Raw genomic sequence first — 27,145 nt, forward strand, 5'->3', positions numbered from 1 at the left:
GGATATTTTTCTTTTAGTTTTAGCTACATACCTATATATAAGAAAGATAGCTAGATATGAGATAGATAGATAGATAGATAGATAGATAGATAGATAGATAGAGATGAGATAGATAGATAGATATGAGATAAATAGATAGATATGAGATAGATAGAGATGAGATGGATAGATAGATATGAGATAAATAGATAGATATGAGATAGATAGAGATGAGATGGATAGATAGATATGAGATAAATAGATAGATATGAGATAGATAGAGATGAGATAGATAGATATGAGATAGATATGAGATAGATAGATATGAGATAAATAGATAGATATGAGATAGATAGATATGAGATAAATAGATAGATATGAGATAGATAGAGATGAGATGGATAGATAGATATGAGATAAATAGATAGATATGAGATAGATAGAGATGAGATGGATAGATAGATATGAGATAAATAGATAGATATGAGATAGATAGAGATGAGATAGATAGATATGAGATAGATATGAGATAGATAGATATGAGATAAATAGATAGATATGAGATAGATAGAGATGAGATAGATAGATAGATAGATATGAGATAGATAAATATGAGAGATAGATATGAGATAGATAGAAAGATAGATATGAGAGAGATAGATATGAGAGAGATAGATATGAGAGAGATGGATATGAGATAGATAGATATGAGAGATAGATAGATAGATATGAGATAGATAAATAGATAGATAGATAGATATGAGATATGTAGATAGATAGATAGATAGAAAGCAAAAAGAGAGGGAAGGGAACCGGCACTGTAAACGTGACTTATAGTCACAGGTGGGTGCTCATCCTCAATAGGTCCAAACTCCAGAACCTTCATCCAACCATATTCCAAAGAAGGGAAGCAGCACTCCAATTCAAAGTAGAAAAATGGTGTCTTTAGTCACCCATCAAGATAAAATCTTGATGGGTGAATAAAGACACATTTTTTCTACTTTGAATTGGAGTGCTGCTTCCCTTCTTTGGAATATGGTTAGATATGAGATCGATAGACAGAAATATAGATAGATAGATATTAGATAGATTTGAGAGATAGATAGATATGAGAGAGATAGATAGATAGATATGAGATAGATAGATATGAGAGAGATAGATATGAGATAGATAGATAGATATGAGATAGATATGAGATAGATAGATAGATAGATATTAGATAGATTTGAGAGATAGATAGATAGATATGAGAGAGATAGATAGATATATAGGAGATAGATAGATATGAGAGATAGATAGATATGAGATAGATAGATAGATATGAGTTGGATAGATAGATATGAGATAGATAGATAGATAGATAGATATGAGATAGATATGATATAGATAGATAGATATGAGATAGATAGATATGAGATAGATAGATAAATAGATAGATATGAGATAGATAGATAAATAGATAGATATTAGATGGATAGATAGATAGGAGATAGATAGATATGAGATAGATAGATAGATATGAGACAGATAGATAGATAGATAGATATGAGACAGATAGATATGAGATAGAGAGATAGATAGGAGATAGATAGATATGAGAGAGATAGATAAATAGATAGATATGAGATAGATAGATAAATAGATAGATATTAGATGGATAGATAGATAGGAGATAGATAGATATGAGATAGATAGATAGATATGAGACAGATAGATAGATAGATAGATATGAGACAGATAGATATGAGATAGAGAGATAGATAGGAGATAGATAGATATGAGAGAGATAGATAGATAGGAGATAGATAGATAGATAGATAGATAGATAGATAGATATGAGATAGATAGATATGAGATAGATAGATATGAGATAGATAGATAGGAGATAGATATGAGATAGATATGAGACAGATAGATATGAGACAGATAGATAGATATGAGACAGATAGATAGATATGAGACAGATAGATAGATATGAGACAGATAGATAGATAGGAGATAGATAGATAGATAGGAGATAGATAGATAGGAGATAGATAGATAGGAGATAGATAGATAGATAGATAGATATGAGATAGATAGATAGATAGATAGATAGATAGATATGAGACAGATAGATATGAGAGAGATAGATAGATAGGAGATAGATAGATAGATAGGAGATAGATAGATAGATAGGAGATAGATAGATATGAGATAGATAGATAGATATGAGATAGATAGATAGATATGAGATAGATAGATATGAGACAGATAGATAGATAGGAGACAGATAGATAGATAGGAGATAGATAGATAGGAGATAGATAGATAGGAGATAGATAGATAGGAGATAGATAGATAGGAGATAAATAGATAGATAGATATGAGACAGATAGATATGAGAGAGATAGATAGATAGGAGAGAGATAGATATGAGAGAGATAGATAGATATGAGATAGATAGATATGAGATAGATAGATATGAGATAGATAGATAGATAGATAGATATGAGATAGATAGAATTGCTGACTTTTATTGTCTTGTCCTGCATAGTGGAGACATCTTTCTCTCCATCCTGTATGAACCACATATCTAACCTTCTTTAATGCCGCCGACATCTCTGTGTTGGTAAAAGGCCAAGTTAATTTAGGACAGATATTCCCCTGGAGTCACTGCCCTTAGAAACAAGACACCGATGACTTATAACTCGCAGGACAGGCTAATATTAGCGGTCATTGCATTAACCCGCCTGGAGGTGACCTTTTAGTGTCATACACTTGTTTTATTATAGCCTGGTGGAGGTGAATGTCATATTGCATGTCCGGGCATGCTGGGAGTTGTAGTTTTGCAACATCTGGTGGCATCCTGTTTGGAAAACACTGAGGAGCCCTAGTTGGGAAACTCTGGCCTAAAGAAGTGTTCCTGCCTTCTGTCACAGTGACCAAGGCTCATCTCGCTGTCTTCTTCTTCTTTTAGGGTTTGAGCTTCAGTTCCGGCTGGGATCCACTTTACAGGGGAAAGACGTCAATGTCTACACCAACTACCCACCTCCCGGCGCTACCTATGACCGCCAGACCTTCCATCCCCTGCAATGGCACAACCCAAGTGGCCGGGAGGAAGATTCCGACAAGTTTTGCAAAGTCGATTTGCAGATGGCTGGATCATATCAGTATCGATTTAACCAATCGTAAGTAAAAAAAAATAAAAAAATTAAAGGGGTTGTCCTTAAAAAGAAACAACCTGTGTATTGTGTCAAAAAGTATAACGAAGCAACTTATTATACTACTATTACTATATAATGCTATTAGCCATAGTGCACAGATCTCTCAATATCAGCTGAACTGTCAGGCCTATAGCTGCAACAGAACCTCACACTCCCCTCTCCCCTCCTGTCTGCTCAGGACGAGACCAGTGATGTGAAGAGGGGAAGCTCATATTACTGCTCCTTTTATTTATGACTCATTAGATAACACAGCAGGATTCCTTTCTCAGTCACAGTAATTTCAGTCAGAACAAGCTCACTTCTGACTTAAAGGGGTATTCCAGGCCAAAACTTTTTTTTATATATCAACTGGCTCCGGAAAGTTAAACAGATTTGTAAATTACTTCTATTAAAAAAATCTCAATCCTTCCAATAGTTATTAGCTTCTGAAGTTGAGTTGCTGTTTTCTGTCTAACTGCTTTCTGATGACTCACGTCCCGGGAGCTGTCCAGCTCCTATGGGGATATTCTCCCATCATGCACAGCTTCAGGGACTTGACATCCTCATTGAGCAGTTAGACAGAAAACTTCAGAAGCTAATAACTATTGGAAGGATTAAGATTTTTTAATAGAAGTAATTTACAAATCTGTTTAACTTTCCGGAGCCAGTTGATATATATAAAAAAAGTTTTTGCCTGGAATACCCCTTTAATCTAATGAGCTGTAATACAAGCTCCCCCCCCTTCAGATCACTGGCCATGTCCCAAGCAGACAGCAGGGGAGCAGGGACGGGAGCACACTGCATTCAGAGAGAGTGAGGTGACATCACAGCTACAAGCCAGACAGCTCAGCTTATATGAAAGATCTGTGCACTGTGACTAATTACATTATATTAGTATTTTGCCTTATTATACTTTTTGACACCATTCATTCCAAAAAATGATGATGACTAAGGCCGCAGTGATCTTCAACCTGCGGACCTCCAGAGGTTTAAAAACTACAACTCCCAGCATGCCCGGACAGCGGATGACGGGGGTCTGGATGATTACATGAGGGGATTATTGTATTTGCCACCCTAGACTTATAGTTGAGTCAATAACTTTTCCTGGGTTTTTGGGGCCTCGGCTTATATTCGGGTCGGCTTATACTCGAGTATATAACTGATTTGTAAATTACTTCTATTTAAAAATCTTAATCCTTCCAGTACTTATCAGCTGCTGTATGTTACACAGGAAGTTCTATTCTTTTTGGATTTCCTCTCTGCTGACACCTCTGTCCATTTTAGGAACTGTCCAGAGTAGGAGCAAATCCCCATAGAAAACCTATCCTGCTCTGGACAGCTCCTGACATGGACAGAGGTGTCAGCAGAGAGCACTGTGGTCAGAAAGAAAAGAAATTCAAAAAGAAAAGAACTTCCTGTGTAACATACAGCAGCTAATAAGTACTGGAAGGATTAAGATTTTTTTAATAGAAGTCATTTACAAATCTGTATAACTTTCTGGCACCAGTTGATTTAAAAAAATAAAATAAATAATAATAATAATAAATAAATGTTTTCCAGTGGAGTACCCCTTTAATTGGGTTGTTAGTGATCAGTGCTACATTCTAGGCATATACTTATTGTAAATGTTACTGTTATCCTTTCCCAATGTCCTAATTGCAAAAAAAAACAAAAAACCCTAAACAATTAAAGGGGTACTCCGGTGAAAACCTTTTTTCTTTTAAATCAACTGGTGGCAGAAAGTTAAACATATTTGTAAATTACTTCTATTAAAAAATCTTAATCCTTCCTGTACTTATTAGCTGCTGAATACTACAGAGGAAATTCTATTGTATTGCTCTCTGATGACATCACGAGCACAGTGCTCTCTGCTGACGTTATTATAATAATAATAATAACGCTTCATTTATTGTTGTCCTTAGTGGGATTTGAACCCAAGTCCCCAGCACTGCAAGGCAGCAGTGCTAACCACTGAGCCTCCATGCTGCCCTTAGCATACATCTGCTATGCATGGTTGCTAAAGTGGACAGAGATGTCAGCAGAGAGCACTGTGCTCGTGATGTCATCAGTGTTCCAAAAAGAAAGGAATTTCCTCTGTAGCATTCAGCAGCTAATAAGTACTGGAAGGATTAAGATTTTTTTTTATAGAAGTAATTTACAAATATGTTTAACTTTCTGCCACCAGTTGATTTAAAAGAAAAAAGTTTTTCACCGGAGTACCCCTTTAATGGAATCTCATTATTTACAGGCAGCTTTCGTGAACATGGATGCTGCAGTTATATTAATAAATGTTAGTTTCGCACTAATCCGTTTCCATAGCCAGTGACTACAGGCCGATGGTGTTTGCACCTCCGCCATTTAAATGCACAGAATGTAAATCAGTGCCCATTGTTAGGAGCCCCGAGGAAGTTCCCGGAGAACTGACTGATCTGATGCCTTTTGTTTTCCTGGCAGATTTGGGACTGGTGGAGGGGAGGGTTGTTCTCAGCAACTTGAAGGTTGGCATACATACAATGCAAATTATATAAAGCAGTGTTTCCTTAAAGGGGTATTCCAGGAAAAAACTTTTTTTTTTTAAATATCAACTGGCTCCAGAAAGTTAAACAGATTTGTAAATTACTTCTATTAAAAAATCTTAATCCTTTCAGTACTTATGAGCTTCTGAAGTTTAGGTTGTTCTTTTCTGTCTAAGTAATCTCCGATGACACCTCTCTCGGGAACCGCCCAGTTTGGAAGAGGTTTGCTATGGGAATTTGCTTCTAAACTGGGCGGTTCCCGAGACACGTCATCAGAGAGGACTTAGACAGAAAAGAACAACCTTAACTTCAGAAGCTCATAAGTACTGAAAGGATTAAGATTTTTTTAATAGAAGTAATTTACAAATCGGTTTAACTTTCTGGAGCCAGTTGATATATATATATAAAAAAGTTTTTTCCTGGAATACCCCTTTAACCTGTGGCTCTCCAACTTTTACAAAACTACAACTCCCAGCATGCCCCAAAAAGCCACAGGCTGTCATGGCATGATAGGAGATGTTGTCTCGCAACAGCTGGAGAGCCACAGGTTGGGGAAATAATTGATTTAAAGCAGTGGTCTCCAAACTTGCGGCCCTCTGGCTGTTGCAAAACTACAACTCCCAGCATGCCCGGACAGCCGTTGGCTGTCCGGGCATGCTGGGAGTTGTAGTTTTGCAACAGCTGGAAGTCCGCGGATTCCTATTTCTAGCAATATATATATATATATATATATATATATATGTGTGTAAATAATTCTGTATGATCCAAAGATCGGCCCTTTGCTCCCAAACACTTCACACTAGAGCTCTATTTGGCTGTAAGGCGACCGGCTGAAGCAGGAGACCTCCCCCACTGCCCCCATCTGTAACAGGAGACCATTGCTAAAGAAGATCTGACCTCTGGACATCTGTGGGCTGAACAAGAAAGGGATTATTAGGAAATCCTCCCCTGTGTTCTCTGCAGGATTTCTACATGTCTGTTCATTTCAGGGGCACTGGAAAGTTTTTCTATTTACTTTCATCATTGTTTTGTGTACTTTTATCCTTTGTGTGACATCCTTTGTGTCTGTATGTGTGTGTATATATATATATATATATATGCCTGGTCTTCCTACCTACATCTTTTGGGAGAGGAAAAACAACGATGATGCTCTTGTCCTCATTTCCTGACCTCATATATTATCCTCATATCCTTACATCATATCTCATCCTCATATCCTGACCTCATATATTATCCTCATATCCTGACCTCATATCTCATCCTCATATCCTGACCTCATATCTCATCCTCATATCTCATCCTCATATCCTGACCTCATATATTATTCTCATATCCTGACCTCATATCTCATCCTCATATCTCATCCTCATATCCTGACCTCATATATTATCCTCATATCCTGACCTCATATATTATCCTCATATCCTGACCTCATATCTCATCCTCATATCCTGACCTCATATATTATCCTCATATCCTGACCTCATATCTCATCCTCATATCCCATCCTCATATCTCATCCTCATATCTCATCCTCATATCCTGACCTCATTTATTATCCTCATATCCTGACCTCCTATCTCATCCTCATATCCTGACCTCATTTATTATCCTCATATCCTGACCTCATATCTCATCCTCATATCCTGACCTCATATCTCATCCTCATATCCCGACCTCATATCTCATCACCATATCCTGACATCATATCTCATCCTCATATCCTGACCTCATATCTCATCCTCATATCCCGACCTCATATCTCATCACCATATCCTGACATCATATCTCATCCTCATATCCTGACCTCATATCTCATCCTCATATCCTGACCTCATCTCTCATCCTCATATCTCATCCTCATATCCCATCCTCATATCTCATCCTCATATCCTGACCTCATATATTATCCTCATATCCTGACCTCATATCTCATCCTCATATCCTGACCTCATATCTCATCCTCATATCCCATCCTCATATCCCATCCTCATATCTCATCCTCATATCCCATCCTCATATCTCATCCTCATATCTCATCCTCATATCCTGACCTCATATATTATCCTCATATCCTGACCTCATATCTCATCCTCATATCCTGACCTCATATCTCATCCTCATATCCCGACCTCATATCTCATCTTCATATCCTGACCTCATATCTCATCCTCATACCCTGACCTCATATCTCATCCTCATATCCTGACATCATATCTCATCCTCATATCCTGACCTCATATCTCATCCTCATATCCCATCCTCATATCTCATCACCATATCCTGACATCATATCTCATCCTCATATCCTGACCTCATATCTCATCACCATATCCTGACATCATATCTCATCCTCATATCCTGACCTCATATCTCATCCTCATATCCTGACATCATATCTCATCCTCATATCCTGACCTCATATCTCATCCTCATATCCTGACCTCATATCTCATCCTCATATCTCATCCTCATATCCCATCCTCATATCTCATCCTCATATCTCATCCTCATATCCTGACCTCATATATTATCCTCATATCCTGACCTCATATCTCATCCTCATATCCTGACCTCATATCTCATCCTCATATCTCATCCTCATATCCCATCCTCATATCTCATCCTCATATCTCATCCTCATATCCCATCCTCATATCTCATCCTCATATCCTGACCTCATTTATTATCCTCATATCCTGACCTCATATCTCATCCTCATATCCTGACCTCATATCTCATCCTCATATCCCGACCTCATATCTCATCCTCATATCCTGACCTCATATCGCATCCTCATACCCTGACCTCATATCTCATCCTTATATCCCATCCTCATATCTCGTCCTCATATCCTGACCTCATATCTCGTCCTCATATCCTGACCTCATATCTCATCCTCTTGGCAGATTATTGTAACATCTAATATTGCTCTCAGCAGTACTTATTTTATACATTAATGTTTTTTCTTTAAATTATTTTATTGTATTTTAATAGATTTCTTCATTTGTTTCAAATCGGCTGTTTCCAATCAATTTATGTACCCAGTAGGGTGATGTTCTTGAGGTGTGGTTCAAATATTTTATCCATATTATTATAAATTTTGATCGGTGGGGATCGATCTTTTGGCCACAGTGACTTTGAACACCTGGTTGTGAGCTGCACACACGTTCTTTGCCCTGTACTATATATGTTTTCCCATGGTCGCTCTGACAGCTGTATTTCTATTCTCCTACAGCAATCAGAACAGCGGTGAAGGTTACATCGTGGTGGATCCGGTGCTGAGAGTTGGTGCCGATGACCGTATTCTTCCCTTGGATTGCATCACCATTCAGACTTTCCTCTCCAAGTGCCTGGGGCCATTTGATGAGTGGCAGGACAGGCTGCGCGTAGCCAAGGAGTCAGGTAACATCAATGGCTGGCGTGATCCGATTCCAGCTAGGACACATTGGCCCTCATTTACTATTGCAAACCCAACATGTTTTGTCGGGTTGTGCGCCAGAATTGAAAAAACCCTGACTAACTCTCCACTTTGCTAAGAAAACCCGAAAAAGGGGCGTGACCGCTGGAAGGAGGCGTGGTCTCCGAAAGGGGCGTGTTCCCGACATTTTCACAAAAACCCAACATATTTACTAAGGTTACCACATAAAATGTGCTGGATTTGAGTTGAGGAAAACCCGAGAAAAGAAAAGCTAAATGTAGGGAAAGTGGAAAATGTAGGGAAACCTTAGTAAATACCATGGAAAATAAATTGTAGGGAATTAAAACCCACAAAGAAACCTACACAACACTCTTAGTAAATAAGGGCCATTGTTTCTTCCAGGGCTCACATAGCGTCATATTGCACTTAACCCCTTAAGGACCAAGGACGTACCGGTACGTCCTTGGTCCTGCTCTTCTGATATAACGCGGGGTTACACAGTAACCCCGCGTCATATCACGGCGGGCCCGGCGTCATAGTGAAGCCGGGACCCGCCTCTAATAGCACGCAGCGCCGATCGCTAAAAGTGAAAGTGAAAGTTCCCGACTAGCTCAGTCGAGCTGTTCGGGATAGCCGCGGCTAATCGCGGCATCCCGAACAGCTGACAGGACAGCGGGAGGTCCCCTTCCTGCCTCCTCGCTGTCCGATCGCCGAATGACTGCTCAGTGCCTGAGATCCAGGCATGAGCAGTCATGTGGCAGAATCGTTGATCACTGGTTTCTTATGAGAAACCAGTGATCAACATAGAAGATCAGTGTGTGCAGTGTTATAGGTCCCTATGGGACCTATAACACTGCAAAAAAAAAGTGAAAAAAAAAAGTGAATAAAGATCATTTAACTCCTCCCCTATTAAAAGTTTGAATCACCCCCCTTTTCCAATAAAAAAAAAAAACACAGTGTAAATAAAAATAAAAATAAACATATGTGGTATCACCGCGTGCGGAAATGTCCGAATTATAAAAATATATCATTAATTAAACCGCTCGGTCAATGGCGTGCGCGCAAAAAAATTCCAAAGTCCAAAATAGTGCATTTTTGGTCACTTTTTATATCATTTAAAAATGAATAAAAAGTGATCAATAAGTCCTATCAATGCAAAAATGGTACCGTTAAAAACGTCAGATCACGTCGCAAAAAATTAGCCCTCATACCGCCCCATACACGGAAAAATGAAAAAGTTATAGGGGTCAGAAGATGACAATTTTAAACGTATTAATTTTCCTGCATGTAGTTATGATTTTTTCCAGAAGTCCGACAAAATCAAACCTATATAAGTAGGGTATCATTTTAATCGTATGGACCTACAGAATACATATCAGGTGTCATTTTTACCGAAAAATGTACTATGTAGAAACGGAAGCCCCCAAAAGTTACAAAAAAGCGTTTTTTTTTCAATTTTGTCGCACAATGATTTTTTTTCCCGCTTCACCATAGATTTTTGGGCAAAATGACTGATGTCATTACAAAGTAGAATTGGTGGCGCAAAAAATAAGCCATCATATGGATTTTTAGGTGTAAATTTGAAAGAGTTATGATTTTTTAAAGGCAAGGAGCAAAAAACGAAAATGCAAAAACGGAAAAACCTCCGGTCCTTAAGGGGTTAAAGGGAATGTTTCACCTAGACACTAAAACGTGTTATTTTTTTCTAATTGTAATTTTTTTTAATTATTTTTTTTTCCTACATTATTATGGAGGCTGCCATCTTGTCTGAGCTGTTTTTAACTGCACTTAGAGATATGCTTTACAGCAAGCCCCATAGACATAGGCAACAATTGACAGGAGCTGCTCCATTCAAATGAATTGGGAAATGTTACTGGCTATATTCTGTGACCAGAGCAAAGATAATGTCATAGGGAGGGGGATGCTGAGCTGTGAGCATCAGCTTTTGTCTTCTCTATGTACTGTAATTCTGTTCAGATCACTTTCCGGCAGCCTCCTCCTTATTATCACAGAAAGAACAGGAAATCTCAGATTAGTTTTAGGCCTAGTGGTCACAATGAAAATTGCAAGAATTTAATTTAATTTAATTTTATAATATAGATACATGCTTCCTAACCAGTGTGCCTACCCCCAGCTGTTACTAAACTACAACTCCCAGCATGCCCGGACAGCCGTGGCTGTCCGGGCATGCTGGGAGTTGTAGTTTAGTAACAGCTGGAGGTAGGCACACTTGTTGCGAAACACTCCTAGGCCCCTTTCACACTACAGGTATCATCCTGCTTTTTAATTTGCCGTTATTTTACAATAACAGATGGGAAAAAAAACGGATGCAATAACTGATGACCATCATCCGTTATTTTTAATGTTTTTTTTTCTTAAAAAACCTGATGTTTTTCATCCGTTATCATCTGTTATAATCCGCTATTACCAGTTAAATCTGTTATTTTTTATCAGGTTTTTAACCCTCTTTTTTTAAAGCTATACTGAGCATGCTCAGTACCAAAAACAGATGTTATAAAACCTGACAATAACTGATGATAACGGATGGTTTTTTTTTTTTTTGAACATCCGGTTCCCCTAGACTTCAATATTAAATTTTAACGTCCGGTTTTTCCCCATTTTATTTTTTTTTGCCGGACCAAAAATTAGTCCATGCACCGTCTTTTGTGCCGGCAAAAATAACTGACATTAGTAAAAAACGGACATGCCCGATGCAAAAGGATGTTCAAAAAAATCCCAATCGTCATGAATGGTATTTTTTGCCGGCCGTTTTCAGGACTTTTTGCCGGGAGTAATAACGGAGTTTTTTTTCCAGGATGATAACTGTAGTGTGAAAGGAGCCTTAGAGAAGAGGGAAAATTTGAAAAATAAAAAAACACCACAAATATAAAACTTGATTTAAATGTTATTTTTGTTACTATTTTGCAGGCTACAATATGGTGCACTTTACACCCCTGCAGACCCTCGGGAAGTCTCGATCTTGTTATTCTCTGGCCGACCAGTTGCAACTTAATCCAGACTTCTCCAGACCGGGGCAGAGTTATGACTGGAGCGATGTCGGCAAACTGGTGGAGAAGATGAGGAGAGAATGGAACATGTTGTGCATCACAGACGTTGTGTATAACCACACAGGTGAGAAGGAGACGAGACATGGTCGGTATGTGCCCAGGATGGCGCCATTGGATTTACATGAAGCATTTGATGCCCCGTTAAAGGAGAAAACGATGATCCAGCACTTGGAAACAATAGCTTTATTGAAGATCACCATAACCTCAGACGCATTTCGAGCTCATGCGCTCTTCCTCGGTGACATCAATCTGTCTACAGGTGAGGGATTATATACACCATTCACCTCCCATAAGACAGGTTGATTACAAAGCTTGTTAGAACATATAAAAATAAACATAAAACCAACAATGGAAAGACAAATTAGATAAGTATGCATGCGGAGTGAGCCAGAATTGCTTTAGCTCTTCAATAATGAAACAATAATTCTCTGCGAGTATTCATACCTGATGGGGTGCGCGTATCTAACGTAAATTGACAGAACGCCTCCCTATCAGCTAGTTACTTGCATAGACATCCTTTTCTCTCTCAAACATTTACATTTTCAATGGCATATATTTTAAATCCCATAACTTTGCCTCCATGTACAGCATAGAAATGTGCACAAGCAGCATATCTATTTCAACTGGTGGTATTACTAATATCATGTTCCAATGCTCGTATTTTGAGCTTGCGTGTTGTATAGCCCACATACATTAGAAAAATTGCAAATTCCAGCTCCCAAAAAGATGTATAAATTAAAAGTCCAAAATTTATTTCACATGATTAAAATATAGAATTGATGAAAACCAATAGGGTGAATGATAAAAGCATAGCAGAAACGCCGACGCGTTTCAAACCATATGGTTCGAAGCGTGTCGGCGTTTCTGCTATGCTTTTATAATTCACCTTATTGGTTTTCATCAATTCTATATTTCAATCATGTGAAATACATTTTGGACTTTTAATTTATACATCTTTTTGGGAGCTGGAATTTGCAATTTTTCTAAGGATCTGTTCACACCAAATATGCGGCTTGGATTATTTCCGTGCTTCCTATGGGACATCTGAAATTCCATAGGAAGAAACCTACAGGGCTGTGAGCTGGTTTTTCTTCTTCTCAATTTTGTATATTTGTTACCACATACATTAGGTTACACAACGTGCATTCAACAATATATATCACATTCTGACTCACTCCGCATGCATACTGATCTAATTTGTTTTTACATTGTTGGTTTTATGTATATTTTCATATGTTCTAACAAGCTTTGTAATCAATCTGTTTTATGGGAGGTGAATGGTTAACAGTGCATGGGGCTATTCCACCCCCAGCACAGGTATATAATCCCTCACCTGTAGACGGATTGACACCACCGAGGAAGAGCACATGCGCTCGAAACGCGTCTAATGGTATGGTCGGTTTTAACAGTGTCAAGTGATCTTCAATAAAGCTATCGTTTCCAAGTGCTGGATCATCTTTTTCTTCTGCACACTGTGTGCCTTGCCAGGCACAGATCCGTGCACTACATTCAAGTGGTGAACTGAGTTCCTTTTCTACCCATTAAAGGAGACCCACAGGATAGGGGATAAGTGTCTGATTGCGCGAGGGGGGGGGGGGGTCTGACTGCTGGGACCCCCCGCGATCTCCTTTACGCGGCCCCAGCTCTGTGCAGGAGGCATGCCCGTCGTAGTATGACGCTGCGGCCGACACGTCTCCTCCATTTATCTCTACGGGAGATGCAGCGTTCGTGCATCCCTGCCTCTCCCATAGAGCTGTATGGAAGGGGCGTGTCATCGACCTCAGTGAGGTCGATGACACGCACATTAGCCGCGCAGAGCCAAGTCCGACCGCTGGGACCCCCCGTGATCTCACATACGGGGGCCCGGCATTGGCGCGGCTAATACGCGGGTCGTCGACCTCACTGAGGTCGATCACACGCCCCCTCCATACAGCTCTATGGGAGAGGCGGGGAGGCACGAATGCAGCATCTCCGCCTCTCCCATGCTGCGGCATCATGCTGCGATTAACACGCCTCCTCCATGGGCGAGCCGGGCCCTGTACAGGGGATCGCAGGGGGTTCCAGCATTTGGTACTCCCGCTATCAGACACTAATCCCCTATTCTGCAAATAGGGGTTAAGTGTCTAGGGCTGCAGATCTCCTTTAATAGGGGCAGTTGGCACATTTTTTCATGTATAACGTGAGCGGCCATCTTACAGAGGCTTCTATCTGTGTGGACCCCTGAGCAGGGTCGTACAGGGTAACACAGGAGACGCTGTCCTCCGATCTTTCTTTTTCTCTTCTCATACATAAAAGTACCTGAGTTGGCTGTTTTACGCAGTTTGTATAACTACTAATGACTTTAATGTAGGTTACATAAACAGAATAGCACCGCAAGATCTTTTTTGGTCATATTCACTTTGCATAGATCAATAGTACAAGAGAATACAAGAAACTTTGTAATATATCTTATCAGACAAAAATGCTTCTTTCTCCTGTTATCAAGCTTCTTTCCTCTCCTGTGAGACTGCACAGTCATCCCTCAACTTACAATGGCCTCAGGTTACAACTTTTTTGGTATTTTCTGGATCATTGTAACTTGAAACCAGACTCAACATACAATGTACAGACAGTCCAGATCTGTGAAATGTGTCAATGGCCAGAAGAACTGACCAATCAGAATGGACATTCACTGGTAAAACCCCTGTATTACTGAAGTGTATTACTGACTGGTGTCTGGTAGCGCCCCCTACAGTACAGGGAGGCATTACATGTTCTGTACTACTCTTTACCTGTATTACTGAAGTGCATGCACTGACTGGTGTCTGGTAGCGCCCCCTACAGTACAGAGGTATTACATGTTCTGTACTCTTTACCTGTATTACTGAAGTGCATGCACTGACTGGTGTCTGGTAGTGCCCCCTACAGTACAGAGGTATTACATGTTCTGTACTCTTTACCTGTATTACTGAAGTGCATGCACTGACTGGTGTCTGGTAGCGCCCCTTCTGTACAGGGAGGTATTACATGTTCTGTACTACTCTTTACCTGTATTACTGAAGTGTATGCACTGACTGGTGTCTGGTAGTGCCCCCTACAGTACAGGGAGGTATTACATGTTCTGTACTCTTTACCTGTATTACTGTAGTATATGCACTGACGTGTCTGGTAGCGCCCCCTACAGTACAGGGAGGTATTACATGTTCTGTACTACTCTTCACCTGTATTACTGAAGTGTATGCACTGACTGGTGTCTGGTAGTGCCCCCTACAGTACAGGGAGGTATTACATGTTCTGTACTACTCTTCACCTGTATTACTGAAGTGCATGCACTGACTGGTGTTTGGTAGCGCCCCCTACAGTACAGGGAGGTATTACATGTTCTGTACTACTCTTTACCTGTATTACTGAAGTGCATGCACTGACTGGTGTCTGGTAGCGCCCCCTACAGTACAGGGAGGTATTACATGTTCTGTACTCTTTATCTGTATTACTGAAGTGTATGCACTGACTGGTGTCTGGTAGCGCCCCCTACAGTAAAGGGAGGTATTACATGTTCTTTACTCTTTACCTGTGTTACCAGGGTTAGCTGCTCCTTTGGACACCAGGCGAGGGCGGCTCCTTGTTACTTTTTTAGTACACTGTGTACTGTACAGGACCCTCTAGAAGCTCCTGTCCTCTACATAGACAGTGATTACAGCTCCCAGCAGATCTTTATTACTTGTATATGTAAGGATTTGTTTATCTGTATTAGATATCTACTTATTTTTCTTTAATCCTTACTTTTTCCTTATTTCGAATGACATTTTGAGGTTCAGGAACCAATTACCAGGTTCCCATAGAGTTATGGTCCCAACATACAATGGTCGCCCTGAAACCAATTCATATTGTAACTTGAACCCTGTATTCCGCTCTGAAATTTAGCTCATCTTTGTCCTGTATTTGCAAGACAAGCATTACAAGTCTATGGAGAGGGGAGGAGAAAGCTCTGCCCACCAGCTCTGGGAGAACTGCAAATTACATATGAAGCCTACAGAGCAGAAATCTGCTGAAAAATACCTCATATCAGTGTTTCCCAAACAGGTTGCCTTCAGCTGTTGCAAAACCACAACTCCCAGCATGCCCGGACAGCCGAAGGCTGTCCGGGCATGCTGTGAGTTGTAGTTTTGCAACAGCTGAAGGCACCCTGCTTAGGAAACATTAAGTTATATATTGGCCAGATCAGCTTCATGTCTTCGTATATGTATTGTGGATCATAATTTATTTAATGTGAGATGTGCATTATACATTGTTACATATTGTATTTTATTTCATATTTATTACAATGATTTATTTAATTCATCTCAACAGCTTCTAACAGCAAATGGATCCAGGAGCACCCGGAGTGCAGCTACAACCTTGTAAACTCCCCGCATCTTAAGCCGGCGTGGCTTCTGGACCGAGCTCTGTGGCACCTAACCTGCAGCGTGGCTGATGGGAAGTTTGCGGCCCGGGGGCTCCCAGCACTGATAGAGAATGATCAGCAGCTAAACGTAAGTGCGTCCGATGCTGCGTGCGGAGACCTGAGCGCTACTTTAGGCCTCATTAGGAATTTAGGTCTTCAGAGACAGGACGTATGTGCACATTATAGTGTAAGAGGAATCTGTTGTTCTAGCAAGCCCCCCAATGTTTCCTATAGGTAGCTACTCAGTAAGGGTTTCCCAACCTGTGGATCTTCTGCTGAAGCAAAACTACAACTCCCAGCATGCCCTGACAGCTGAAAGCTATATCCATGACTATGTAGGAAAGCGTTTTCCAACCTGTGACTTTCCTGCCAAAGCAAAACTACAACTCTCAGCATGCCCTGACAGCTGTAAGCTATGTCCATGACCATGTAGGCCCATGTTTTCGAGTCTGTTTCTTACCTGCTGAAGCAAAACTACAACTCCCAGCATGCCCTGACAGCTGAAAGCTATATCCATGACTATGTAGGCCAGCGTTTTCCAACCTGTGACTTTTTCTGCCAAAGCAAAACTACAACTCTCAGCATGCCCTGACAGCTGTAAGCTATGTCCACGACTGTGCAGACCAATGTTTTCTGACACGTGGCGCTTTTGCTGAAGCAAAACTACAACTCCCAGCATGCCCTGACAGCTGTAAGCTATGTCCGTGACTATGTAGGCCAGTGTTTTCCAGCCTGTGGATTACCTGCTGAAGCAAAACTACAACTCCCAGCATGCCCTGCCTGCTAAAAGCTATGTCCATGACTATGTAGGCCAGCGTTTCTCAACTTGTGACTTTCCTTCCGAAGCAAAACTACAACTCCCAGCATGCCCTGAGAGCTGTGAGCTATGTCCATGACTATGTAGGCCAGCTTTTCTCAACCTGTGACTTTCCTGCTTAAGCAAAACTACAACTCCCAGCATGCCCAAACACCTGAAGGCTATGTTTATGACTGAATACAACAGTTTTCCCCATCCTGTGGCTTTCCAGCCTTTAGCTGTCGGGACATGCTGGGAGTTGTCATTTTGCAACATCTGGGGAGCCACAGGTAAGGAAACGCAGCCCTAGACCGAAAATGTTCTCCCTTATACAAAATCATAAACTCTCTTAACTTAAAGAGGTTATTTAGAAATAGAAAAACAGCACCACTTCTGTCCTCAGGTTGTGTGTGGTATTGCAGCTCAGTTCCATTGAAGTGAATGGAGCCGAACTGTAATACCACATACAACCCGAGGACAATAGTACATTTAGGACGGTCTTCAGTAAATCAGAAATTTCAGGTCCTTTTTGGCGATGTCTGATTTGCTTTGTCATGTATTGACATGCCTTGTTAAATGTTTTATACTTGGTGACTATGCATTGGAATATTGATCTATAAGGTGTGACTCCTAGGAGTGAGGTCAGCCTATTGTATGTAAGCCCTGCTGAAGGAACATTGATTCACATTATTTAAAGTGTAAATATCATTATAAGAAACCTCTGACACCTCATAGGGATATGCCAGAAGTTTGTATCTGTGGGGAATCTGGTGCTGGTGTCATGGATGGTTGCGGATGAGGCCTTAAAATGTGCGTGACTGCTGCTGTATACTGCTGAGTGTCGACACAAAAAAATATGCACCAGACAAAAAAGTTGGTATAAAACTCTCTCAACAAGAAACTCAGAGAGTTCCCAGAGAGAGTTCTGTTTATTACCAGGAAGTGCATTCATTTTTACATTTGACAAAAAGGGGAGGTTAGTTATCACGTCAAAATCATCATGTTATTTTTTGATTGGTTATTTGAGCTTTGTGTCTGTATATATTAGCATATTTAAACGTCCACATCTCTCTTGGCCAAAGTTCACTTATGCTGCGAGCACTACGACTCTCATGTCTGCTCAGCAAGCAGTATAATTCTGCAATGGAAATCTTATGGCAATTTATCATATACCGATATAGTCATAGAGTTCCGTTGTAGTAGTATAATGCTCGCTGAGCGGAGATGAAGTGGCAAAGCACGTACGGCCACATGCTTCTGCCCATAGCGATCAGTGGGGGTCCCAGCATCTGGACCACCACAGGTGCAAACTTAGGACATGTTACTATGACAGAAATTTGTTACAATGGTAAGTACAGGCCTGTGTTAGTATTGGTTAAGTGTTTCCCAAGCAGTGTTCCTCCAGCTGTTGCAAAACTACAACTCCAAGCATACCTGAATAGCTGTTGGCTGTGTAGGCTTGCTGGGAGTTGTAGTTTTTCAGCAGCTGGAGGTACACTGATTGGAAAACACTTAGTTACACCATGCTTTTGCTGTTGCAAAACTACAACTCCCAGCATGCCCGGACAGCCAAAGGCTGTCTGGGCATGCTGGTAGTTGTGATTTTGCAGCAGCTGGAGGCACCCTGGTTTGAAAATACTGGGTTACACTGATCACGTCTGGCCGTAGGCAGTCCGGGCATGCTGGGAGTTGTAGTTTTGCTGGAGGCACATTTGTTTGGAAATACTGGGTTACACCGATCACGTTTGTCCTTTGGCTGTCCGGGCATGCTGGGAGTTGTAGTTTTGCAGCAGCTGGAGGCACACTGGTTTGGAAACACTGGGTTACACTGATCACGTCTGGCTGTTGGCTGTCCGGGCATGCTGGGAGTTGTAGTTTTGCAGCAGCTGGAGGCCCACTGGTTTGGAAATACTGGGTTACGCTGATCACGTCTGGCCGTTGGCTGTCTGGGCATGCTGGGAGTTGTAGTTTTGTAGCAGATGGAGGCACCCTGGTTTGGATATACTGGGTTACACCGATCACGTTTGTCCTTTGGCTGTCCGGGCATGCTGGGAGTTGTAGTTTTGTAGCAGCTGGAGGCACGCTGGTGGGGAAATAGTGGGTTACATTGATGTTGTATTTTTTGCAGAACATTCGTGGCATCGTATGGGAGGAGATCTTCCCCAGACTCAAACTCTGGGAGTTCTACCAGGTCAACGTGGCTGTAGCTGTGGAGCAGTTCAGAGCCCTGCTCACCTCTGGCGGTACGGATCGCATTTTACTTGGCGTCATTTACAGTATATATGTTTTTTTTTTATCTTCTCACACTATTTACATGGAGCCGTACTCCCATACACACTCCAGAATGACTATGTTTGGGTCTGTATTACAGGTGCTCAGAAGCAGGGAACCAAATCCGACAAAAAGCAACTCGTGATAGTCCAGGACCCGGAGTACAGACGCTTCGGGAGCACCGTGGACATGGAGACGGCTCTCAGCACCTTCATACCAAACAGGTAAGTGGTAGATTCATCCACCAATAACATCAGAGGTGAATAAGGCTGCATTCACATCTCGTTTTTGCAATACGGTTGCCGTATCCCGTTTCTGTACAAAAAACGTATGTCTCCAAACCGGACAGAAACGCATGCAACCGTATATGCCTCCGCACGTTTTTAAACCGTATACGGTTTGAAAACGGATGTCCGTTTGCATACGTTTTAATACATTTTCCTTGGAAAAAAAAAAAAACGGATACGGTTTTATGTTTGTCAACATTTTAAATAAAGTTCTTTTTTTATTGAATTTCCAAAAAAAAAAAAAAAAACAGTATTGTGCAAACCGGATGTTACCGTACACACATACAGTTCAATACGGTTACCATAGAACTCCATTTTAAAATAACCGTATACAGGTTGGATACGGTTTTCGCCCGGGACACAAAACCGTAGTAGACTACGGTTTGGTGTACTGTTAAAAACCGTATAAACCCGTAAATGATGCAAAACGTACACAACCTGATGCTACGGTGTGCATACAGTTTACAATGAAATGTCTATATATACGGTTTGCCATACGGTTCCATATGTTTTTTTCAATGAAACCGGATACGGCAACCGTATTGCAAAAACGAGATGTGAATGCAGCCTAAACTGGATTAGGCTGGGTTCACACCACGTTTTTTGCAATACAGTTCCCGTATAAGTTTTCAATTTGAAAACCGCACTGAACCGTATAGAAAACCGTATGCATTGACTCTCCATTGAAAACCGTATGCCAAAAGATGCATCCGGTTGTGTCCGTTTTGCATCCTTTACGGTTTTGTCTGTTTTTTTCCAGTACCCAAAACCGTAGTCTACCACGGTTTTTGGTACGTTTGAAAAACCGTATTGAAACGTATATGTTTTTTTTTTAACATGTGAGTCAATGGGAATCGTACAGAACTGTGTGTGCGTACGGTTCCATCCGGTTTTCACCATATGGTTTTTGACTTTGCACAGTTTTTTTCTTGGAATTTCAATCAAACAAGTGAAACTTTATTCATAATGGCGTGAAAAGTAAAAAACGTATGCTTTTTTTTCTTAAAAAACGGATGCAACCGGACACCATTTTTCAAACCGTATACGGATTAAAATTTGTACACACGTTTTGATAGTTTAATCCGGTTTTGAGGAATCCGTTTTTTTTTTATCAAAAACCTGATACGGGAACTGTACTGCAAAAACGTGGTGTGAACCCAGCCTTACCTGGGGACAGAAGTGCCTATCAGAAGGGACCAGTCAGATCTTGAAGTTCATATTGGAAGCATTAAAAATGGACGAGTGTAAGGATCTGAGCTACTGTGACCAGGGCCGAATAGTGATGTGTAGACTGTGGGGTCAGATCATCTCCAGAACGGACGGTCTTGTGGGGTGTACCTGGTATATAGTGGTTAGTACAGACCAAAAGTGTCCAAGAAAGGACAATCGGTGATCAAGGACAGGATCGGGGGGCCCAAGGCCCATTGATGTGTGTGGGGAGTGAAGGTTAAACCATCTGGTCGGATCCCTGCTCTAGAGCAAACTGCTGAAAAACTTTCTGCCGGCTATGATAGAAAGGAGTCAGATCAGGAGGACATCACAGCTGTGCTGGGGCTCTGCAGACCGGTCAGAGCCCATGCTGACTAATGTCCACCAATGAAAGGTGTGTATCAGAACTGGAGCATGAAGCAATGGAAGAAGGTGGCCTGGTCTGAAGGATCACGCTTTCCATCGTGTGGACGGTCGGGTGTGTATGCGTCACTTATCTGGGGAAGAGAAGGCACCAGGATGCACTATGGGAAGTAGACAAGTCGGCCGGGCAGTGTGATGGGCCGGCGGGGCAGTGTGATGGGCCGGCGGGGCAGTGTGATGGGCCGGCGGGGCAGTGTGATGGGCCGGCGGGGCAGTGTGATGGGCCGGCGGGGCAGTGTGATGGGCCGGCGGGGCAGTGTGATGGGCCGGCGGGGCAGTGTGATGGGCCGGCGGGGCAGTGTGATGGGCCGGGGGGGCAGTGTGAAGGGCCGGCGGGGCAGTGTGATGGGCCGGCGGGGCAGTGTGATGGGCCGGCGGGGCAGTGTGATGGGCTGGTGGGGCAGTGTGATGGGCTGGTGGGGCAGTGTGATGGGCCGGCGGGGCAGTGTGATGGGCCGGCGGGGCAGTGTGATGGGCCGGCAGGGCAGTGTGATGGACCGGCGGGCAGTGTGATGGGCAATGTTCTGCTGGAGACCTTGTGTCCTGGTGTCATGTGGATGTTACTGTGACATGAATCACCTACCTAACCATAGTACAGACTTCATGGTAGCCGGACCCCTAATGGCAGTGGCCTCTTTCAGCAGGATAATGCCCCCCGGCCTCACTGCAGACATTGTCCAGGAATGAAGAACATGACAAAGAGATCAAGGTGGTGACTCTTCCTCCAGATCTCAACCTGATGAATAATGTGTGGGATGTGCTGGAGAAACAAGTCCCATCCATGGAGGCCGCTCCTCACACCTTACAGGGTCTACTGCTGGATTTAATGTTATGGCTGATTTGCTTCTTTTTTGTCCTGTACATTTTGACATTATCAGAACAAATAGTTATTGTCTGTATTCGCAGAATGATGCTTATACCTCCTTTATGATTGCAGTAATGGGCCGGCAGCCATAGACGAATGCTGCAACTGGTTACGCAAGAGGCTGGAAGAGCTGAACTCTGAGAAGCACAGACAGATGAACTTCCACCATGAACAGGTCTCTTTAGAAATAACATCATATGGCATTGATTGCCCCAAAGGACAACACCTTTTGTGGTGAAACAAGTTGGGAGGGGGGGAGGGTTGGTGCAATGTGTTATGTTTTAAATCAGCCTAGCATGTGCCAGTTCACTACAAAGATTTAGTGAGAAAATATCGAACTGTACAGGTCCTTATTAGTAGGCTCAGTTCATTACGAGTTAAAGGGGTATTCCAGGAAAAAACTTTTTTTTTTTTTTTTTATATCAACTGGCTCCAGAAAGTTAAACAGATTTGTAAATTACTTCTATTAAAAAATCTTAATCCTTTCAATAATTATCAGCTGCTGAAGTTGAGTTGTTCTTTTCTGTCTGGCAACAGTGCTCTCTGCTGACATCTCTGTTTGTCTCGGGAACTGCACAGAGTAGAAGAGGTTTGCTATGGGGACTTGCTTCTAAACTGGGCAGTTCCCGAGACAAGTGTCATCAGAGAGCACTTAGAGAGAAAAGAACAACTTAACTTCAGCAGCTCATAAGTACTGAAAGGATTAAGATTTTTTATTAGAAGTAATTTTCAAATCTGTTTAACTTTCTAGAGCCAGTTCATATATAAAAAAAAGTTTTTTCCTGGATAACCCCTTTAAAGGGTTACTATCATTATTAAAAAAAGAACACCTTTTGACATGTCAAAAGTTTTGATTGCAAAGGGTCTCACTCCTGAGACTGATCACTTCTGAGATCCGCTGCGGTTGCTAGTTATAAGCCGGGGAAGTCTGTGGCATTGTGCTCGACTCCCTGACCAGCTGCCAGATCCGACCTTTTCTCTGCATAGACATTTATAGTGAAAAGGTCAAATTTGATTGACAGCCCGGTAGTGAGGCTCATGCCACGTACTTCTCCAGCTTTAAACTGGCAATTGATCTCAGGAAAGATCTGTTTCAGGAGTGATCATATTAGGGGTGATCGATCTTTCAGAAGTGATCGATCACAGTTATGATCACCTGTCAGTCGTGAACATCCTCAGGAGTGCTCAGTCTCAGGAGTGATCAAGGAGTGATCGTCCTCGGGAGTGCTTAGCCTCAGCAGTGGTAGGTCTCGGGAGTGGTAGGTCTCGGGAGTGGTAGGTCTCGGGAGTGGTAGGTCTCGGGAGTGGGAGGTCTCGGGAGTGGGAGGTCTCGGGAGTGGGAGGTCTCGGGAGTGGGAGGTCTCGGGAGTGGCAGGTCTCGGGAGTGGCAGGTCTCGGGAGTGGCCGGTCTCGGGAGTGGCCGGTCTCGGGAGTGGCCGGTCTCGGGAGTGGCCGGTCTCGGGAGTGATCGGTCTCGGGAGTGGCCGGTCTCGGGAGTGGCCGGTCTCGGGAGTGGCCGGTCTCGGGAGTGGCCGGTCTCGGGAGTGGCCGGTCTCGGGAGTGGCCGGTCTCGGGATTGATCGGTCTCGGGAGTGATCGGTCTCGGGAGTGATCGGTCTCGGGAGTGATCGATCGGTCTCGGGAGTGATCGATCGGTCTCGGGAGTGATCGATCGGTCTCGGGAGTGATCGATCGGTCTCGGGAGTGATCGATCGGTCTCGGGAGTGATTGATCGGTCTCGGGAGTGATTGATCGGCATCAGGAGTGATCGGTCTCGAGTGATTGATCGGTCTCGGGAGTGAGTGATTGGCATCAGGAGTGATTGGCCTCGGGAGTGCCTGGTCTCGGTAGTGATCGATCTCGGGAGTGATCGGTCTCGGTAGTGACCGATCTCGGGAGTGACCGGTCTCGGGAGTGACCGGTCTCGGGAGTGATTGATCGATCTCGGGAGTGATTGATCGATCTCGGGAGTGATTGATCGATCTCGGGAGTGATTGATCGGTCTCGGGAGTGATTGATCGGCCTCGGGAGTGATTGATCGGCCTCGGGAGTGATCAATATTAGGAGTGATCGGTCTCGGGAGTGATCAGTATTAGGAGTGATCGGTATTAGGAGTGATCGGTATTAGGAGTGATCGGTATCAGGAGTGACCGGTCTCAGGAGTGACAGGGGTCAGGAGTGAGTGGTATTTAAAAGTGCGTTGGTAAAGTGGGCAGAGTTGACAGACGAGGGTTCACTGCGTCTCATCTCTACAGTTTCTTACAGAACATTTATTTGAGTCTATGAACAATATAGACTGGGGGAAAGGAGGGTGGTCTCTGCTTTGTCTTTACTTCTATGAGCCGGAGTGGACATGTTACCTTATGTTCCTTTATTCCTGCACATAGGCAGTGAATTGCATTTTGGGGACCATGACGTATGAACGTTTGGCAAACAACGGTCCAAAGCTTGGAGCCATAACCAGGAAAGATCCTATTGTCACCAGGTAACAATATTAATGCTACACTCCAGCCTCCCCAGGCATAGACATAAAGGCTTACCTAAATATAACATCAAGCATATAGACAATCTAACCAATTAGCCATCTATTCAAGTGTTTCCCAACAGTGTGCCTCCAGCTGTTGCAAAACTACGACTCCTAGCATGCCCGGACAGCCTTTGGCTGTCCGGGCATGCTGGGAGTCATAGTTTTGCAACAGCTGGAGGCACCTTGGTTGGAAAATATTGCTCTACCGACTCGTTCTTGACATCAGTCAGAGTCTGAATTCTCAGACCTCGACAGATCAAAACTTTTTGGAAATCTATTGAAGTGGTAGTTTAACCCACGCCTTACTGTAAAACATTATGTTTTTTTATTCCCCAGCTATTTCACTTTCCCATTTGGAAAAATGTCCCTAGAAGAGGAGGAGCCACTTATGCACCAACCCGATAAAGCGTGCTACTTCATGGCCCACAACGGCTGGGTCATGGGGGACGATCCTCTGCGCAATTTTGCTGGACCAGGTAAAGATCAGTTTACTGCATGCTGCAAAATTATATATTCTAAATACGGAGTATGTCTTTGTATTAGTTTCTGCAGATAGCTGTGACACCTTAAAGGGGTAATCTGGAGGAAAAAATTATTTGAAATCAACTGGTGCCAGAAAGTTCTACAGATTTGTAAATTACTTCTATTTAAACATCCTAATCCTTCCAGTACTTATCAGCTGCTGTTTGCTCCAGAGGAAGTTGTGTAGTTTTTTCCAGCCTGATCGCAGTGCTCTCTGCTGACACCTCTGTGCTTGTCAGGAACTGTCCAGAGCAGGAGAGGTTTGCTATGGGGATTTTTACTTGTTCTGGACAGTTCCTGACATGGACAGAGGTGTTAGCAGAGAGCACTGTGGTCAGACTGGAAAGAAATACACAACTTCCTCTGTAGTATACAGCAGCTGATAAGTACTGGAAGGATTAAGATTTTTTAAAAGAAGTAATTTACAAATCTGTTTAACTTTCTGTCACCAGTTGAATAAAAAATTATTTTTTCCTCCAGAGTTCCCCTTTAAGCCTTTGATGTCCTTGACTTATCACCTTGTATTATAATTATGGCCTTTTTTAGTAGCGTTATGTCTTCCTCAGCCTTTTGTGTCACTCTCTGATGATTCTATTATAACTTTATTCTGCATGGTTTTACAGTACATTCACATTGCGCATATATTTTTGGATTTATCTAATGCAGTTTGGAGAAACTGCTGTTTTATTTTAGTGATTTTGCCAAAGAAACATGACAGCCCCCACAATAAAGCCGCACATTGCAGACTACATGCTCACCGACCAGCTGATTGAAGAGGCCATGGTGCTGCAGCGACCGCTACAACCTCTTCAGGAACAGTGCCGTTTATTAGTGGTTGGGACTACAGTTCTCTTCAGCCTAGTGCTATTTAAGCTGCAGTACCAGGAACAACCACAACACAACTTGTGGCACTGTTGCCTGGTAAACAATGAAGAGGCACCAGTGGGTCACCAGCTGTTGAAAAACTACAACTCCCAACATGCCTTTGGTTGTCCGGGCATGCTGATAGTTATAGTTTTGCAACAGCTGGAGGCACCCCGATTGGGGAACATTGCATTAGAGGACTACATCTTTTAGAAGTATGTGATCGGTGGGTTGCCAGACACTTTGGGCACGATAGGAACTGTAGGCAGTTGTCCTATTGTGGGGTACACTGATATATCGATGCTGGCGTAAAGAAATTACACTAAAATACTGTTTAAATACTGTGTATATTTACTTAAAACAGTGTTTCCCAACCAGGGTACCTCCAGTTGTTGCAAAACTACAACTCCCAGCTAGCACGCCCTGACAGCTGGGGCACAATAGGAATTGTAGTCAATTGTAGTCCTATCGTGGGGCATACTGGTATTTAGATGCCTTCCTAAAAAAATTACATTAAAGAGGTTATCCAGGAATAGGAAAACAGAGCTAATTTCTTTCACAAACAGCTCCACGTCTGTCCCCAGGTTGTGTGTGGTGTTACAACTTGGCTCCATTCACTTCAATAGAACTGAGCTGCAGAACCACAAACAACCTGGAGACAGACGGGGAGCGGGTTTTGAAATAAATTAGCTCTGTTTTTCTATTCCTGGATAACCCCTTTAAATACTGTTTGAAGAGTGTATATAGCCATGTAGACCAGTGTTTCCCAACCAGGGTGCCCATCTTTTG

General features: G+C 42.4%; 1 protein-coding gene across 4 annotated transcripts in view; it reads left to right on the top strand.

Annotated features, from left to right (window-relative positions):
- AGL (amylo-alpha-1, 6-glucosidase, 4-alpha-glucanotransferase) overlaps window positions 1–27,145 on the top strand; it is a gene marked incomplete at its 3' end in the record, with an annotated part of 112,581 nt that overhangs the window by 52,833 nt on the left and 32,603 nt on the right. For all 4 annotated transcript variants that reach the window (XM_056523312.1, XM_056523314.1, XM_056523311.1 and 1 more), the window contains 9 exon segments: window positions 2,939–3,149; window positions 8,919–9,085; window positions 12,030–12,233; window positions 16,499–16,680; window positions 19,517–19,631; window positions 19,760–19,883; window positions 22,516–22,618; window positions 24,831–24,928; window positions 25,307–25,446. In XM_056523312.1, the coding sequence (XP_056379287.1) occupies window positions 2,939–3,149; window positions 8,919–9,085; window positions 12,030–12,233; window positions 16,499–16,680; window positions 19,517–19,631; window positions 19,760–19,883; window positions 22,516–22,618; window positions 24,831–24,928; window positions 25,307–25,446 (1,344 nt within the window).

The sequence above is a fragment of the Hyla sarda genome, chromosome 6 (assembly GCF_029499605.1).
Source record: "Hyla sarda isolate aHylSar1 chromosome 6, aHylSar1.hap1, whole genome shotgun sequence".
NCBI classification, from domain to species: domain Eukaryota; kingdom Metazoa; phylum Chordata; class Amphibia; order Anura; family Hylidae; genus Hyla; species Hyla sarda.